This window comes from Mandrillus leucophaeus, unplaced genomic scaffold (assembly GCF_000951045.1).
Source record: "Mandrillus leucophaeus isolate KB7577 unplaced genomic scaffold, Mleu.le_1.0 Scaffold659, whole genome shotgun sequence".
Classification (NCBI taxonomy): domain Eukaryota; kingdom Metazoa; phylum Chordata; class Mammalia; order Primates; family Cercopithecidae; genus Mandrillus; species Mandrillus leucophaeus.
In genome coordinates this window covers 408417-428344 of record NW_012107130.1, presented here as the reverse complement: position 1 = coordinate 428344, position 19928 = coordinate 408417, and the positions used below count along the sequence as shown (strand labels likewise).

Here is a 19928-nt window from a genome sequence, read left to right as displayed (position 1 = left end):
AATTGGTATTTGATGATTGGTGATCTGTGTATTCACGAATTAACTTTTAAAGTTAAATAATCTGAATGTGTTAAGCTATCATTTTAGAAGAAATGCAATCAAATGTACTCTTCAGCATCTTTGCTACAAAATATTTTCCTTCTCAGAGGATGACATTTAATTATGAATGTCAGAACTAGATTTCCTGACCTCCTCTGTTAGCATGCATGTTTTTCAAAGTATGTCCTTAATATTGGCAGATACATTGTATCATGGACGGGGACATCTAATAGAACGAGATTAGTATCTTCTGAAGTTGTGCAATTTTCAGTAATAAAGAGATAACGCCCTATCTACCTCTCAACTTCACAGTGTGGTTGAGAAGTTCAAATGAGCTGAGTGATATGAAACTGCTTTGTAAAGTGCTGTGCAAAAATATGGTAGTGTTCATTATTCTTTGTACTTCATAATTTGGGATTAGAAATATAAATTGACTCAAATCTATGAATTTATCCTTTATAGATGTAAATGCAAATGTGTGAAAATCAGTATACGAGGATGTTCTCTGCAGCATTGTTTATATTAACAAAATATTACAAATTATTGTTAATCAGTAAGGTATTGGATAAATAAGTTATTATTGAGCCATACAGAGGAATAAGAACAAGACAGTTCCATGTGTCCTAACATGAAAATATGTCCAAAGTATATATTTAGTTTTAGTTTTTGTTTTGAAACAGGGTCTCACTCTGTCACCCAGGCTAGAGCACAGTGGTGTGATCACAGCTCACTGCAGCCTTGATCTCCTGGGCTCAACACTTCAGCCTCCAAAGTTGTGCACCACCACGCCCAGCAATTTTTTTTTTTTTTTTTTTTTTTTTTTAGTGGTTCGGTTTCTTAATTGTTTTATTTTAAGCAGTTCTGTTTTTTGTATTAAAATACTGCAACTCAATATTTTTGTCAAAGTTTCCACTTTCTTATCAGAGACAAAAGCCAGAAAAATACAAAAAGTGTTCCTTTCCCCCATTCCTCAAGCATAACATCCAACAACTTGGCAGCTGGTAGTTGTTGTTGACAGTTGTGACTTGTATTTGGTGATATAAACAAGATTATAGAGGCACTAAACCATAAATGTAGTTTCATTTTTTGGGGCATTACTATCATTTTACAAAATATTTAGCTTCTACTTTGAGCATTAAAATGTAGTCCAGCTTTTTAAAGCCACAATTAACCACCATATTTTTTATAGGACCAAAACAGTTTGATTGTGCTTTAAAAAAGTGATCATTTAGAATCAATTAATTAGAATTAGAAATGCTTAATGCCTACCTTAAGTGGATACCTAATTAATTCCTAAAATAAAATTGTGGTCTCTTTAAAGACGTTCAAGTTGCAACATTGAAGCTGCTTTGGTGGTGCCATCTAAATGATAATCTGTTTGCAAATGCCAAATGAAAACTCTTTGTTGGTAGATCGAGCTGTGTGTTGAATTAAACACAAATCAGTTTAGGCATCTTCGCTTTTCATTATCTTATCTCATTGGAAATTATACATAATGTAAACAGTAGAACACAATTCACTGATGTTTTTCCTTAGTTTAATACAAGTGTACCTCACTTTAAGCAAAATATACTAAATGATTTGTGAAGCAGGACTTTCCTTACTTTTTCAGTTAAAAAGATGTGCTTACAGAATTTCTTTAAATAACAAGGCTTCTTCGACCTGTTTAGAGTATTTAGATCACAGAAATTCATTTCACACACAACTTCTTTGAAATACCTACATTGCATAAAATGAGGCACACAGGTAAATGTGCCCATTCCATCGAGACTGCCTCATTATTTTGTGGTTATTTTATATTTTTCAGTTTGTCATTATTAACACTTTAATATGCCAGGTTCATTCACTCCCTATTTTAGTTGAGATGAGTTAGTGTTTCTAAGGAGTGTTTTGTAATCTCTTGTCCCAAACTAGGCTGGTTTGGGAATCCAGTGAGAGTGACTGAAAATTGAAATTCAATCCTGAACATCCTTCCAGAACACAGCCTGTCACCCTGTGGAGATAACACACAAACTACCTCAGAGGACCCCCACCTGTGGCAGTGAAAATCATGTTAGAGTCATAATTCAAAAGAAAAAAGTGCTGAGCACTGTGGCTCATGCCTGTAATCTCAGCACTTTGGGAGGCTGAGGCGGGAGGATCACTTGAGCCCGGGTGTTTGAGACCAGTCTGGGCAACATAGGGAGACCCCGTCTCTACAAAAAGTTGGCCAGGCATGGTGGCTCACACCTGTAATCCCAGCACTTTAGGAGGCCAAGGTGGATGGATCACCTGAAGTCAGGAGTTCGAGACCAGCCTGGTCAACATGGCGAAACCCCGTCTCTACTAAAACGCCTGGCTAATTTTTTGTATTTTTTATAGAGATGGGGTTTCACCATGTTGTCCAGGCTGTACGCAAACTCCTGGGCTCAAGTAATCCTCCTGCCTTGGCCTCCCAAAGTGCTGAGATTACAAGTCCAGTCCAAAGTATATATATTAAGTGATACAAAGTTGCAAATCAGTATGAGTAACATCATTCCAATTTTGGTTAAAATTACCCATTAGTATATGTAGGTGAAAACCTCTACATGTATATCAAACTGTTGACCATGGTCCACTCTTGGAAAAACAGATTGATGGGGCAACTTTTACTTTATGCCTTGTTTATTTCTGTACTTCTTGAATTGTTTACAATGAACATTATTATTTCATAATTTAAAATATGAATTATAGATATCAATTTACCCTTATAACCCTGGCTACCCTATTGTAATTGAAAAAAAAAGTATATAAAGAGAGAGCAAAAGCCCTGGGAATCTTTTCATTTCTTTAAGAAAGCATTCCATTATCAGGATCAGGGGCAAGTAAAAAAGAGCTCAAAACCTTTTTCCCTTTTTGGCAATGGTGTTCTGGTATTCCCACATGATGAAAGCAGAAGGAATAAATGACATCTGTTTCTTGTTTTCTTTGTTTCGCAAAATGAGGAATAATTCTATGTAGAGGTCTGGAACTATGGGTGCAATAAGGAAACCACCTCATCTGTGCATCACTGTCCCAGTTGAAGTTGGCAAAACCCCACACTGGAAAGCAGAATTGCCTAGTACTTTAAGTAGTTACCCTTCTCATGATGGTGAGGATGTCCATTGCTACCCTGAAACTTCAATTCTGGAGTAAAGCCTATGGTTTATACTACAGGAGCACGTTAAAATCTTCCCTCAGGCTAGTGTTCTCTCCTCTCATGGAGAACGCAGAGGGAAGCTGACAGGTGTAATTTATGGTGCAAGTGATTTGAGAAAGTCTCCTGAATAGATACCCAGCTCCATAGCCTACAGGAAACAGTGGGAGGAGGAAGAAGAGGGGAAGGAAGAGGTAAAGAATATGGAAGAATCTTTCTCCTTCAAATGAGTAGAAGGCTTACACACAGCGAAGGTTCATTCTGTGTACTTCACTGTCATGACCTTGAACCTCCCCCAGCACAGCTCTAATCACTCTGCCTTGTCATTGGCCCTTACTCTTCTAGACTCCCCACTAGACTGAGAGCACAATAAGCGCACACAGACCTTGTCTGTCTTGTTCATTGTTGTATCCCCAACATCTAGGGAAGAAAAGGGATATTGAATATAATTGCTGATTGTTGAATGAATGTTTTCTTACTGTAAATAGACACTATGTGGAATGGTCTACTTTTGCACCATGAGGTCGTCTCATGAGCTTGTGGTCAGCCTGACTGTTGATGCCAAATAAAGTCAGCTTTTCCTTTGTTTGGGACTTTCTTTGACAAACCTTTTCTTTAACTTCACCTTTACAGATACAGCCAAAAGGCGGCAAGGAATGGAATGAAAAACCAGTTCAATCTCCATGAGCTGAAAATGAAGGGCCCTGAGCCAGTAGTCAGTCAAATTATTGACAAATTGAAGCACATTAACCAGGTATGTGGAATGTCAAAAAAAAAAATAATAAAAAGTAGAAATGACAGAGAGAAAGAGAGAGAGAGACAGCTTCCACTGTTCAAACTATATTCTTGGGTTTTTAGAAAAGACACTATTATTTTCTTCAAATAGTCTGTCTGCTAAAAAGGACTTCTGGCCTTCATTTTTCACCCGGCTTTTAAATTATAAAGACAATATTGCAATATGAGGGGTATCTTAGAAAATAGAGGGAAAAATATTTCTCACAATCGCACTATTCTATCCCGTCTGTTTTCATTTTTACATGTTCTCGTCTAACATTTGTCCAGAAAGGCACACTCACACAGACTTTTTCCATAATCAGAAATCCACAAGTGATTTGTAGTTCTGAAAATTAACACTATCTTGGCAACACTTTTCCATATTGTCACAAATTTTTTTGTTATTGTTGTTTTGTTTTGTTTTGTATTGTATTGTTTTGAGACACAGTCTTGCTCTGTTGCCCAGGCTGGAGCACAGTGGCACAATCGTGACTTACTGCAGTCTTGACCTCCTAGGCTCAAGATATTCTCATGTCTCAGCCTCCCAAGTAGCTGGCACTATAGGCATCCACCATCACACCTGGCTAATTTTTAATTTTTTTGTAGAGATGAGGTCTCACTATGTTGCCCAGGCTGGTCTCGAACTCCTGGGCTCAAGCGATCCTACTGCATTGGCCCCGCAAAGTGCTAGGACTACAGGTGTGAGCCACCATGCCTGGTCCCCACAAATCTTTATATTAATTATTTGTTATGGCTGCATAATATTCTGTTGAGTATTCATCATAATCTGCATGCTTTTGCTGGATATACAGGTCGCTTCAAATTTTTTGCCATCATAAATAAAGGTACCTCCTCATATATAATGCTTTATCCTGATCTTAGCTTATTTTCTTAACATGCTAAAGTTATTGGGTCAAAAGATATGAGCAATTTAAATGCATGTATCCAAATTGCTTTTCAATGAGAATGTATCAGTTTTCACTGTCACCAGCAAGACAGGAGAAGTCCAATTTCACTGCATCCCTGCCAGCTTCTGACTCACTGCCATGCACAGAGACACCCACAGATTCCCTTGACCTGTACACATAGTTTTTCCTCTCATAAGAAGTTTAGTAACAAGACACAAATAGAAGTTAGTTGTACCATCTGCTTGTGATTGCTTTGTGGCCACAATAAAAATGCCACCAAAAAGGCATATACCAGAGTGACAGTGTTCCTGCCCCATGATCCATGGGTGGGAGGACTCCGGCATCACTGACTTCTATTTATAGTTTAGGAAGAACTTAATGGAACTGAAATCCTTATGCAAGAACGGAGGTTTTATACAAAGACATTGGCATGAGTTTTTAAAATATGGATTTTAGCAGTGAAATTTTTGTGGGTCTTTAAAATATGGATTTTAGCAGTGAAATTTTTGTGGGTCTTAGAAAATACTTAGAAGGGCTTTCTAAGAGTAGTATTTTTTTCACTGCAATTGCATTGTGAAAGTATTGATGACATGCTTGAGTGTAAACTCCTCTGGTGCCTAATAAAGTACTCTGTACTCAGTGAGCACTTAATAAATAGCTGATAGTGCTGCTGAGCAAATGATAATGGCAGCGTCTACCTAACTGAGCCTTTGTGTGTGTGTGTGTGAAAGTACAACTTCACTAAGTTCTATGAAGCCTTGCTAGATATAGTGTGATGATTTCAAAATGCATCTCTGAGGGGATCAGAGCACAAACAATGTAAAACACTTACTACTGAGTTGAGGGCATGATATACTTCACTTGGGGACAGTGGTACAAATTATCTCAAACCAAATGTGTCTAGGTGGCTATGTTCAACTGGTTAGACCCCAATACTGGTGAGGCCAAAATCTCAGTTTCCATCACTGTGTCCCTAATCCTAAATGAGGAGTATTGTCAACAGGTCCCTTGTGTCAACAGACCTTAAGGATTACCTACTATGTACTCAGCCAGGTGCCAGGGATTTTGGGGATTCAAAGGAAGTCTAGTCCTCTGTCCTCACAGCATCCTTGGGAGAGGAAGCACAAGCATAGGAAGTGGTTAAATAAAGATAAAGGGCAGCCTGTGATACAGAGCCTGAAGAGGAGTGCTGCTCATTGGTTTTGGGTGGCATGATTAGGCTAGTGGGAAGATTGCAGAGAGGGGCAAGTGTTAAGATCTGCCATAAGCGATGAGTAGGGTTTGAGTAGGTAACGACAAGCAAGGGAGGGGCAGTCATAAGAAAGATAGAGTGAAGACCTGTGCGCAGACCCCACCCTAGAAAATGGGAAAGCTGCATCAGACGTGGGCTTCTATATGAGCAGGCAGTCACTAAAAAGTATTTATAGCAAGCCCTTTCAGCAAAGGCTTTGGGCACAGTAGAAAGAATATGGGCTTTGAATCCAAATGGATCTGAATTCAGTTATAGATTTTACTAGGTATATAACCTTGGGTAAATCAGTTAACCTCTCTGAGCTTTAGTTCTCTCATTGGTATTATGGTAAAGGTATCAAAAACTCCAGTGTGTATATATATTTTTATATATATATATATATATTTATTTTTATATATATATATATATATAAAATATGCACACAGATATATGTAATTGCATGTGCATGACAGGCACTTAATATATGGCAGTTAGTTGTGAGGACTGTGTTTAGGATTTTCTCTATAGGCAGGACTTGAGTTTGAAAGGGAGTTCCAGTACTTTCTGCCAGTCTAATTCTTCTCCCCCAGTTTTGTATGTTTATAGATCCCTTTAATGCATCTCTTCTCTTTCTTTCTCTCCCATGTTGTCTCCTTGTTTCCCTCTCCTCTAACTTTCAGCCACGAAAAGCTGAAACCGGCTGACAGGTAGGGTGATGTACATAGAGAGAAAGGTCGCTATTACAATTCCTTTTTCCTACCTCTGGCCATGAATAAGTGTGTGAACATTGTCAGTTTCTATACAAATACCATTGAGCAACCAATTAATTCTCATTGATAAACCAGTTTTACCTGTTTCAGTTGAGCTGTTAAAATTGTTGGACTCCAAACACCCACATTGATTTTTTTTCTCATCTGTGTTGCTTTATATAGCTGAAACACATTTTTTCAGTCCTTAAATAAAATTCATATTTTGGCCATGATTCGATCTGAAAGTGAGACACTTTAGGGAAGTCATAAAGAAGAAAGTCATGATGATGTCGATGATGTTGATGATAATGATAATGTGTTGTCTTTGTATAGCATTTACCCATATTTCAAAGTGATGTCATGTTCTAAGGTCTAACTGCTTAGAAAAAAAATCCAACCTGGAATTATATAAGATATAAAACTGTGACAGAATCTTTTCAAGAACTCATTATTACTCTTAAACCTTATCTCATTTTCACTGTTTTTTGGGGAGGTAAGTGATAAATAATGTTTGTCCTTTTTATAGTTAGAGAAACTGAGGCAGAAAGTCATCAGTGGCTGTGTAAACGTAGACATGCTGCCAAAAGATTCAGTGAGTTCAGTTGAAAACTCAGTCAATTATCCAGATGTTTCCTATATACTGCCAAACATCTGGATTCACTGAATGCCTGACTAAATCGGCCTAAAGCTTTGGTGATAGGGAGGTAGAATTAAGTTAACTTTCCAAGTTCACATGTAATTGAGTGGTGAATCTGAGAATGTGATGTTATTTTCCTAAGCCCCTTGCTCGGTGCTGCATCTATTAAAACTATAATAGTGTGCTAATACAGAGATACTTTCTCTCTCTCTCTCTCTCTCTCTCTCTCTCTCTCACACACACACACACACACACGGATAATGATTTTCTAGAGCTGTGACCATAGGACCTTCTCTCTCTCACACACACACACACACACACACACTCTCTCTCTCTCTCTCTCTCTCTCTCTCTGCATGTATGCCCCATGTTTGTCCATCCAGATGAACTATGGCTAGGCCATTTATGAGCACATCCCAAAATAGCTTTTCACTTTGTTTCCTGGGAATTCTCAGCTGCCTCCTTGCAGGTTATGGTTACTGTTGATAGCTCTGGAAATAATATACCCACTAAGAGAATAAAGTAACATTATTTTCATACTGATAGTCCCATGGTATAACCTTGAGGGGATGGGTTCAGGGCCAGGCTCAGGCGCCTTTCCTGGGAAGGCCTACAGGTGTGGAATGTTCTCCCCTCCTCCTTCCAAGCCAGAGTTCCTGTGTAATATTCCCACGATCAGAAATGAGGACCTTTTTATTTCCTTTTCAGTTTCTAATTTGTGTGAGAATTTATTGTCTTGTGTTAGGAGAGGAATTGAACTATTTTACGTCCTCAGTGTCAGTCCTGGAATTTGCTAGGCCATATTGCTTTAAAACAACAACAACAACAACAACAACTAAGTTTTGTTTTTGTTAGTGTCATTCTGCTCCAGGCTCCTACATGGAGAGAAGACTCCACAATTACCAAAAATGATCACAACACACCGTTACTCATATAATACTGTGGGACATTTATCCCCTAACCTAGTTTTGTTGTTAACTTTTCTCTCTCTTTAAGAGTAGTTACATAGTTAGTGCTAATTTAGCAGTCCCTAAACTGCCACAGGAGTTATTGTTCCCAAGAAAAATCTATCCATTTATTGTTTCCCCATTTCAGTTCAGGTTCAAATGAAATACCAGAAATTGTTTTCCTGCCCGTTGTAAACAGTTGAAGCCAGAGTAGTCAATACCTGCCCATTTGGTGTCAGAGCTTTTCATTCAAAGTTAGATAAAGTCTCATCTGTTTGGGATGGTTGAAATGTCCTGCTGAATGGTGGGGGAGTGGACGAGATGGCCTCTTAAGATTCCTTCCAGCCGTGTGATTCCATGATTTGTGGCTCAAGGTCAGGCTTTAACCCAGCACCCTCTTGTGAACAAGTCTTGTGACTTTATTCTCCACTCTGCCACTCTTTTTAAAACACCCTGTTCCCAGGTCACCCCTTTCCACTTTGTAACCTCTCATCTTTTCAGAGGTTGTTCCCTTCCCACCAGCCTTCCAGCCTGGGCAGATGCAACTTAAACTTGCCCTTCCCCCCACCCAATTCTTCTGTTCTGCCTTGTTCTCATTAGGCTATGAAAACATTAAACTATAAAAACAGTTTTGCATTTATCACCCCTAAGTTTCCCTCCTCCAGGGCCAGATAGGTGACCTGTTTTCGAATCATGTTAACCATGTGATGCCATATGAATGATAATAATTCTGCCATATATTTACATAGCACAATTCAGTTTGCAAAGCTCTTTCCTATCCATTAGATAATGTGATCTTTGTAGCAGCTCAGAGAGGAAAGCAAGGCAGGCATTGTTACTTACATTCCCAGATGAAGAAACCATGGGCATTAGAAGTCTACTGATTTCCATACAGTAAGTAGTAGAGCTAGACCTAGAATCCAGAGCTACTGATTTCATTCTCTGTGCACTTTCCTTTACTTGTACCAAGACATGGCACACCTATTAGGAAGATCTATATAGAAAAGATGTGCAGAATACAAATAACAAAAACTCCCTAATTTGTGGTCTGATAATTTTCAAGTGCCAAATATGGTCATTTCTATGGCCGAACTCTAAAATCAGCAGCAATGAAAGATTAAGCACATTGTTTACAAAATCTCAATTGGTGAGATTCTTGGAAAACTAACCACCACATTGTATGGAAACAGAGGAACTTTGTGGCATGAGTTTGAGTTATAAATAGCAGAAGAACTTTCTGCTAGTGAGTCCTAATTCATAGAATGATGTTAAATGGTCAAAGATAATTTAAAAATCTAGAACAGACACTGAAATGTCTCTACTTCCATCCCCCTCTGTAAACACCAGAAAAGTATTTTTAAGATGCCTAGCAGACTCTAGTGCGATGAAGACACTAACTTTTGAAATAGAAAGTTAAAATTTTTAATAAGTTAATTAGTAAAGCTGTTAAGTGCCAAAGGAGCACTCAGGACATTCCTTAGCATGTGATTTTAGAAAAATGTTTGAAATGAATCTCAGACATGATGGAAAACACTCCAGGTAACTTGTTTTCATAGTCTTCTCACAATAACAGGAGTGAGAGTTGTAAAACAGTGGCCTAGTGCAATGGTTGCTAGAAAAGCCAATATTGATATAAAATTTCTAAGTAAAAGGAGAAACCTTTTGAAAGTCAACTTTAAGTAAAAGACCTTCCCAAATGGAGTTATGTCCCAGTTTCTGTCTTACTTGTTCACATACAAGTGACATGGCAGAACTCTAGTAATTGCCCTTTATTTCCATATGGAGCCAGAATGTGTGTGTGTGTGTGTGTGTGTGTGTGTGTGTGTGTGTGTGTGTGTGTGTGTGAAGGACAGAGTACCTACAATGGCATGTTAACAAGAGCCACTGAATGACTTCTGAGTCACAAAAGGACAATGTGAGTTAGTCTTTTAAATACCAGACTTAGACTCTGTGGAGTTAAACATTATTTCATGATGCAAAAGGAAATTCTCTGATATACTCCAAAAGGGATTTATCATTAAAAAATCTTCTGTCACTTTGCTTAATAGCCTGAAAAATAATTACAATGTCTGGTGGCTTTGGGGAGCATGTGTTTTTAATATCTTAATTATTATATACAGTTTAATAACACCGCACCAAGAAGAATTCCCAAGTATTTCATATTAAATTTCTTGAAAATGAACTATTTGCTATATTTAGAATACACAGGATTAAAGATACTTAAATTAGGTCATGTATTTTAGTCCTTGCATATTAAATTAAATTACTCAAAAATGGAAGATGAGTCGGGAATGGCGAGCCAAAATGTTGTTGGTATTAGTGTTGGGGTCATCTTGATTGAGCAATGGAGGGAAATACATGAACTTTTCTCATTACATTATTGTATTCTTTCATAGAATATTTTTAATTGGAAGTGTTAGCAATGGAAAGGCAAGTTCTACATATGAAAAGACAATTCTGTCAAACAATATAGACTACCAGGTTTATGAAGTTTAGAAATACATATCTAAATTATCTATGAAATTCATAGGGTCTCCTATTCTATTTACATTTACCCACTGGCCAAATGCAACACCTTTTTTTTTTTTTTTTTTTTTTTGAGATGGAGTCTCGCTCTGTCACTCAGGCTGGAATGCAGTGGTGCAATATTGGCTCACTGCAACCTCCACCTCCCGGGTTCAAGCAATTCTCCTGCCTCAGCCTCCTGAGTAGCTGGGATTACAGGTGCCCACCACCATGCCTGGCTAATTTTTGTATTTTTAGTAGAGACAGGGTTTCACCATGTTGGCCAGGCTGGTCTCCAACTCCTAATCTCAGGTGATGTGCCTGCCTCAGCCTCCCAAAGTGCTGGGATTACAGGTGTGAGCCACCGTGCCTGGCTGATACTTTTTAATAAACAGTTACAAATACTCGTTCCCTAAAAGGTTTGCAGTTACAAACATTTGCTATATGAAGTATATCAGTGTGTGTGTATGTATGTGTGTGTATTCAAATACTATTTCAGAAATTAACTGAGATATATTTATGAATATGTATCTTGCTTCTAGACTGTAAGCTCCCTAAGTGTGGGATCGCACATTTAATTCTTTGTATCCCGTGGCACCTAACACAGTAGCATATACAAAGTAGACCCTCAATATATATAATTGATTGATTGATCAGTCAATTCAAAGGACTTAACCTTTGCTGCCCTTAACTTATTTCTGAATTTAGATTTCATTTAAGGTAATTTTCACATTCACTATTAGCCAGTGTCTGTGCTAAAGGACAGAATTACATAAGTGCAGGATCATAGGGTCTAACCCTTTGATTTTACAGAGGATGTTAAAGCCAAGAGAGAGAAATGACTTGTCCAAAGTCATACTACCAGTAAATGACAACACTGGGACTGGGAAATAAACAGGTTAATATTCTATACAGCCATTTGCTCTGCTTCCAAAGGCTCTTGATACAAACATGCTTGCAAATATACAAACACATTTTCTTATACAGTAAGTACTCCAAATCATGGCAGAAGCCCATACTTAGGAAGTTCACCTTTGGAACAAAAGGCTGTACAGCAGGAACCATGAACTTCCTAATTATTTATCACTTATTTTAGATATTAAGTAGGTTTGGGCCTAACAAGTATACCTTAGTGCCCAACTGCCTCATTCAACTCATTGGGCAGTTGTTGCACCGGGTGGGGAGGTTTCTGCTGGGGTCACTGAACCAAAGGAAGGCAGAATCAGCAAGACCTGTTGCTCATGGCCTTTTACCCACTCACAGAGTCTGACTCAGGCTCCTGTTCTCATTCAGGGTCAGTCATCCTTTCAGTCTCATCCCCTGGATCTCAACTCCTCCACCTTCCTGGACATCCTATAATAATTTATCTCGTGCCTCCTTCCTCCTTCCAGAATGACAAAATTAGCATCATATTAGTCAGTGGGCTTCTATGCCAGATAGCTCAGTTGTTTAGGGCAGTGTATTCAGATTGTGTTCCATAGGGAATGTGGGAGAGGTGCTGTGGAGGTTGTTCTAAGTCCCCCATTCCTATTTTAACCAGAGCAGCTCCATTTTTAAAAATCTTCTTCACATATTGGTCTTCTAAGTAAGATTTCACTTAAAGGGGTCCAACTGCAAAAATAACAAAAATCTTAGATGCCCTTAAAGCTAACATTAAAGGCTTAAATCCATGTGAGCCATTTCTTAATTTGAGTGGTCAATGGAGGTACTAAATATCTATAATACACAAGAAAGTCACAGCATGCCCTCCAGTCCCCATCAGCTGCTTTCTAAAATGAACTGTGGGTCAGAATGGAGACCAAATGGGAGAATGTGAATGGCTTGGTGGTAACATTATTGAAGTGATAGCTAAAGGCCCATGCTGTAGTACTAGTGAACCAGAAGTGGCTTCTTTGAAGCTGATGACCAACATATATGAGTTTTCTTTGCCCATGTCATTAGGATTCTAACAAAATCCAATGAGAACAAAGTACTGAGCTGAGCTCTTTTGTCTTAAACTAGCTTGTCTATATGGTGCAGTCTTGTGTTAACTGGCCCACACAAATATTTGGTCTTGGTCCTTTAATCCCATGGCTATTTGAGATCTAGCGTTCAACTGTAAATTTATTTGACACATAGCAAGAAATGTTTCCAAATTCTGTATGGGCTCAGTGTTGGTACACAGTTAAGGTAAAATGATAATAAGGAGATTAATTCTGTATTCCTAACTATGTGCTTTCATTAGATAGTGACCACAGTGATTTTACGTAGCAACTGTTAAGTGGAGTGTCTCCAACAGAGTTCTAATTAATATCCAAAATAAAGATTACATTATTATTCATATACACTGGATCTTATTGGATAATTTCTTAAGTATGGTTTTCTTTTCCTTGTTTAATAAGTTGATCTAGATTTTTTTTTCATAGTCCCTATTTTGCTAAGTCATCACTTCTCAGAGTAATATCTGTTCTGTATTATGGGCAAGCAGCTGACGAAACCAAATAAAAGCTAAGAGAATTACTCTTCTGATATGCCACAAAAATGAAGTACAAGTTCAGGTTAGTTACCTTCCAGGTCACTGAGGATTCTTATGGTTATTATCATGGTATCACTGTTATTAAACTTTGAAGCATCACAAAGAATTGGTGAAGAGCCAAAAGACTGAAGACTGGCACAATTATTTACCCTCACCTTCAATAAGGGATGGAAATTGGATTCTGGAAGCCACAAACCAGAAAGTCTGGTGTCACATCCTAATGAAATTCTAGATTAGATTCTTGGAGAGCATGAGCTCTTGGAAGCAGCCATGGTGGTTACAAGTAGCCACTGTGGACTTACTCAGAACTAACCAGGCCATTTCTCCTTATACGAGCACGCATGCACATGCCTTATTGATCAGAGGATTGGCATAGACATGCTGGGTCTCAATTTCAGCAAGGTGTTTGACAGAGATTCCTATGATTTGTCTTAAAATAAGTAAGGAGAAATATTGGCTAACTGATCATCTAGTTGGATAAATGTGTAGCTAATTATTTATCAAATATGAAATGTATCAATATCAGCCCAGAGTGAGTCCTTTAGTTATTAACTTTGTGCCTAGCCCCTTATTGCCTAAAGTTTTTGCTAGTGACTTAACTGAAGATAGAGAAGGCATACTTCTAATATTTAGTGACTGCATGATGCTAGGTGGGGTTAGTGAATACATAGATAATACAATTGGGATGCAAAAATATCTCAGTAGGCTGCAATCACAGGAAAAAACTAGCAGGGTAATATCCCCATGGGGTTAAATGTGAAGTATTACATGTAGATTCACAAACATGAGTGCCTAAGCATGATAGGGGAAACCCAACTTAGCACACATGTTAGTTTTTAGTTATGATGGAAATAGCTATGAAACCTTCACTGACCCAAAACAATATCCCCCAAATATTGTGGTAATTTAGTAACTCTCTTGATGTTGTTGCCATTTTTTGTGGGAAGAGAAAGATACAGATTTACATGTATGTTTAGGTGGGAGAGGGAGAGACATGGAAGTGACTAGAAAAATACTCTCCACCCTGTTTAAAGGTTAAAAAGGACTGTTTTGGGATTGTGATGTTCACTGCTCCACATGAGTTTTTGTTAACGCCAATACTACCTGTTTTAGTTGTAAAGCATCACTGGTATGTGACTGAGAGTCTCAGTGAGATGTTTGAGAGCCAAAACACTGGATTATTTAGTTTGAGGGAAAGAACAAAGACTTTAGAGCCAAATAGATCTGTATTTAATTCTTAGATTTGTCATTTTGTAGTTACTTGGCTTTAGGTCAAATTACTTAACTTTCCTATACTCATGCTTCCTAATCTGTGAAATGGGTATACTATCATCTATCTTGAAAAGTTAAGACAAATATTAGGGATAATGTATGTGGTAGGCACTCAATATAATTCTAGGTACTGTTTTTCTTCATATTCTTACAATATGAAGGGTTAGCGTAAGGGCAAGTCAAGAGTGACCTTTTAAGTGACTTGAGTATCTGTGCCTCAGTTTATCAATTTCTGGAATGGAGAGACTACAACTTTTCTAGTTTGGAGTGGTGTTTAAATGATTTAAAAATTCTAAATATAATAATCTAAATTCTAAAGATTCTTGGAAAAATATATCTAGCCAACCTTCAACAGATTTTTGAACTATTTAAAGATTAGTTTGGCTCAAAGTGACTGAATGGAAAATGAAGATGGTTTTGCGTGTGTGTGTGTGTGTGTGTGTGTGTGTGTGTGTGTGTGTTTAAATTAAGTTCTTCAGATTTTCCCAAGTTTGAACTCTGCCCTGAAGTAGAGGCTCTATAAATAGGCAGGCTGCCCTTGGAGTACAGCTTAGAGATTTTACCACATGATCCAGAAGTCCCATTTTAATCTTCAGCCCCACCAGGACCTTTCATGGAAGGATGGTATCAAGTGGAGAGACTTCAGAGCTATAAAGTTCAGGGCAAGTTAATCTGCATTCCTTTTGCATTTTGCTCTCTGGTTGAAGATGGTGAGAGGTTCCTATATTTAAAACCCGGCTGACATGATATCCTTATTGGCAGATGTCTCACAGGAGGTATTTAGAATGATTTTAAGCAGCATATAATATGTTTGTGAGTGTGTGTGTATTTCACATGCCAACAGAGCAGAAAGAATTCACGGGGCTTGTGGCTACTGAGCTTTCTTGAGACACCATCACTCTCAGCTGTTGGGGTGATGTCACAGATACCAGTGACACTGCCTAGGCCCAAATTCCCAAAGCTCTTTTTTTGCATTGCAGAGCCTAGGGCAGACCTACGCCATAGGCTCTACCTTCAAAGAACTATGGAATTTGTTAGCCCCAGACTGGAACCAGTGACCACTTGTTGTCAGGCAAAAGGAAAGCTGCCCCCTGCCGCCTGAGCCTTTGTGCCTGCCTGGGATACCATGGAAAATGGGGAAGGAATCCAGACTCATTAATGAGCTAATACAAAAGATTAAGCCAAGCTAGAGGCAGTTTGTTATAGCTGCATATGGATGTTCGAAGGCGGTCAGAGCTGAAAGATCTCCAGACCAGAACCCAGTGGTGCTGCTGCCTTTGTTTGCCAGACACAAATATAGGATAAGGGTATCCCCGTGGGGAGCAATTTTCATATTGCCAATTTCTTTTTTCAGTTATGTCATTCCCTGAGTTATTGTGTGGCAAATTGATTGATCAGTAATTGCAATCTGATAACCCATGGTCCAAATTATTGTTAAAACTGCAGGTTTCATTAAAATATACTGAGATGGCGCTCAGATCTGAGCTTTTACTTGGTCGAATGGTCTTTGTTCTTGTTTGTTGTTCTTGGAAGTCACTGAAAACATGATTACTTCTATGACTCCTTTTCAAAATGAAATTCACAGGGAAAAATAAAAAGTAAAACACACACACACCCATATGTGTGTGTGTGTATATATATATCCATGTCATTTATTAGGAGTTATTTGTTGAATGCCCATTTTTTATGTAGTGCTGGATTTGATGGGGTCTGTTGATAAGGACATAGAGAATCCCCACACACACACACTCATCACGTATGCATATATCATCACCATTTGCATTCATCTATTCAATATTGAGCAGCTCTCTGTGCCAAGCACTGAGCATAGGGGCTGTAGACAAAGATACAGAGATAACTTAATTACTTTCAATGAGGGTGATGAAAACATGGCTACATTACTAGACTCCAAGGCACAGTGTGTCATAAAAGAAATATAAACCAAGTACTATGCTCGCCCGGAGAAGAGAAGGATTAATTCCTACTGAGGGAATTAGACAAGACTTTAAAAATAGGAGGTAGCCTTTAAGCCAGCCTTTGAAAGATGAGGAGAATTTTGACAGATCGAGATTGGAAGGAAGGATCTTCCTGGCAGAGGAATATGGCATGAGCAGTGGCTCAAAGACATGAAAGTACATCGATAGCCTTATGTGGCTGGGGAGCTGAGGCTACAAGCCAGATTGGAAGAGGACGTGGACAGTGAAAGATGAGACGGAAAAGGTGGTAAAAAATTTGGGAGGGCCATGAATAGCGTACTAAGGAATCTGAGCTTTACTCTGTGGCAGCACAGAGCACATGAAGGGCTTGAAGCATGAGAGTGACATGGTCAGATCAGTTAACATCAGTAATGTTAAGTGCCAGCAGCGCAAAGGGTGCTTTAGAGATCAGAAATTGGAGGCAAGGAGTCCAGTTAAGTGATAGTGTTTACAAGGCAAAGAAGGAAAGCTTGTTATTCAAATTCATTACCCTTCCTTCCCACTGCCTGATGGGAAAACGGAAGGGGTGTCCAACCTTTTGGCTTCCCTGGGCCATGTTGGAAGAGGAAGAATTATCTTGGGCCACACATAAAATACACTAACACTAACGATAACTGACGAGCTACAAATAAAAATTGCCAAAAAAAAAAAAAAAAAAAAAAAGAACCTCATGGTATTTTAAGAAAGCTTACAAATTGTGTTGGGCTTCATTCACTGCCATACTGGGCTGTGTGCAGCCCGTGGGCTGCGGGTTGGACAAGCTTGGTTTACGAGATGAGAACCGCTTTGTCCCTGAAGTTGACTCAGTCATCTTTTGGCCATTAGCCAGGACATTGGAGAGGCTGGAGCAGGCAGTGGTTTGGGTCTCCGCAGAAAGTAGTAGGGTGTGGCCCTCCCACAGTAGACCAGTAGCTTCTCCAGGTCCCACAGTAGAAAATGAAAAGAAATTTCTAGTACCTGCAGAGATTTGTCCCTTATTGAATCTTTAGTAGAAGTTCTCACAATGAGGTATTTAGATTCCCTGATGAATGTGTTAACTATTACTTTTAATCAATTTGTTACACACTTTTTTTTAGTCAGAATTCCAATTAAATGTAGCTCCTTGGCTGTTGAATGTTGAGTGCCATCCATTCACTGAAGTCTCAAAAATTACCAAAACTGTGAGAAAGATCGAGAGAGATTATAGTGTTTTTCTTCAGCTGCCACTGTGGGTGCTTAGATGTGTTGGAGAGACTACTGTGTTTCGTGACAGCCTCACAAAGAAGAGTGGGGGCCCCAGAGGGAAGCAGTGACTGTTCGCCTTCTCCATACCTTCTCAGAACACATTTTCCTATTTGTTATCAACTCCTATGTCTTTCTAATTATGGCAGCTCCTTATAGCTGGTGCTGTTTCACTAGAACAGTCTCCAAGAACTTTACACATGTTGTATATAAGACCTCGCTTGTTCATTTTACTCAAGCATGTGCTGACAAGGAGCTGACCTGACATTTCACCAAGATGCTCTGCCTTGTACTCGACACCGCCTCTTCTCTCCACCTTAGCACCCCTGTGCCCTTGCTGGTCAGAGCAGATGCTGAGAAGACAGAACAGATGTCTCGGCTAGACTAAACTTGTCTGTCCCACTCACCACCGTATCTTCAGCTCTTTGAACAATGCCTGGTATATAATAAGTGACTGATAACTATTTATTGCATAAATAAGTGAAAATTTCTGTTCCTCTTTATCCCCAGTTTGGAGCTGTGTGGACAGGGTGAATATATTTTGCACATGGGACAGATATGAATTTTGGGGAGAAAATGTAGTGGCAGGTACAGAGAGAAGGCAAGAAAGTAGGGGGATTCTTTTTGCCATCAAAAAAGTTACAAAATGTTACATTGGGGTTTTGCTTTTCAGGTATGTACAGAATATTTTATTTCTTCAAGAAGTCATCTGGAATAGCCCTTCCTCTATTTTATTGAGAAATGCAGTGGAATAATACCACAGCTTCCCCATAAGTCTTCATTACATCAATTCAGAAGGTCCTCAACTTGCTAAGAACCTGGAAAATTCATGAACTCTCTTCCTGTTCAGTCACCCTTTTCTGACCTTCACTTGGGGGCTATGCTGTGGTTGTCATACAGTGGAATGATTTTTGACAGAGCCCCCAGGCTCTGGCCTACTCTCCACCTACTCTGCCTATTCAGTCGCTATAAAATATAGTATTGAGCAAAGATGGGAAACCTACTTTATCTGTCAAAGCCTGAGTAATAGCAACTTTCATTTTCCTGGCCGCCTCCTTTCAACTCCAAGCTCAGCTTGTTGAGGCCTGAAGAGCAGAGCCAAAACAGCAATTCATGTGCGTATTTCTATCTAGACTCCAGTCTCCCTGGGTAGTGTAGTCCTGTGGTGATTCATGCCTCGAGTATAGATAGCTGGATATTGGGAAACTTCCTTATTTGCAGGATATAAAAGTGAATGAAGTGACTAAAATCTTTGACATACCTGCCCCTATTGCATAGCTTTCTCGTGCTTTCCCTGAGGGAATCATTTCTGTGAGGAAGGACAGATGGGTCTGTGATCCTCTCTACTTTCAGCATATTCCCTGGACCTACTATGTCCTACTCTCACTTCTCTGTTGACATCACTAGGCCTGAACTCTCTTCTAGGTGGCCGATTGCCAGTGCTTTCAGGTCATTCTTTGTACAATTCTGTCTGAGATCCTTTTCTGTCCCCATGTTGTTGCCCTAGTCCAGACCTGCCTTGCTTCACCATCAGTCCTGTGCTGGGCACAGGAACTAGAAAAATCAATGAGATAGTCACTGCCCTTGGCTTCTAGGGACCCACAATCTTTTTTTTTTTTTTTTTTTGTCTTTGTTTTCTTATAGTACTATAGTCTTCAACTTACTTCTATTTATATTTTGCTTTATATATTTTCTTTTGTTGATCCAGAAACAATTTTTTGTGTAACTTTTTTCTCTGCCACAAAAAGACATGTTGCCTTCCTTTTATAAGTCCCATGTTTCCCTGACTCCCACTTCTGCCACCTTCTCTGAGAGAGAGGTACTTCTCTCCCCACAACTCCTCACTTTTTTTTCTTCCTATCCACCCACTCTCATCTTCCACATAATTTAAGAATTCCTCTTATAGGCTGATTTATTTTCTATGGTCTTAGTGACTCTATCTTAAAGGGAAAGTAATAGAAGAAATGATCTGGAAAAAGACAGTGATCAAGACCGAGTAG

The 19928-nt window shown here is 38.9% G+C and overlaps 1 protein-coding gene across 3 annotated transcripts in view; it reads left to right on the top strand.

Moving 5' to 3' along the window:
* The window catches only part of GPC3 (glypican 3), a 461965-nt gene that overhangs the window by 334040 nt on the left and 107997 nt on the right, over window positions 1-19928 (top strand). For all 3 annotated transcript variants that reach the window (XM_012001312.1, XM_012001313.1, XM_012001314.1), the window contains one exon: window positions 3827-3947. In XM_012001312.1, the coding sequence (XP_011856702.1) occupies window positions 3827-3947 (121 nt within the window). The remainder of the gene's footprint in view (window positions 1-3826; window positions 3948-19928) is intronic.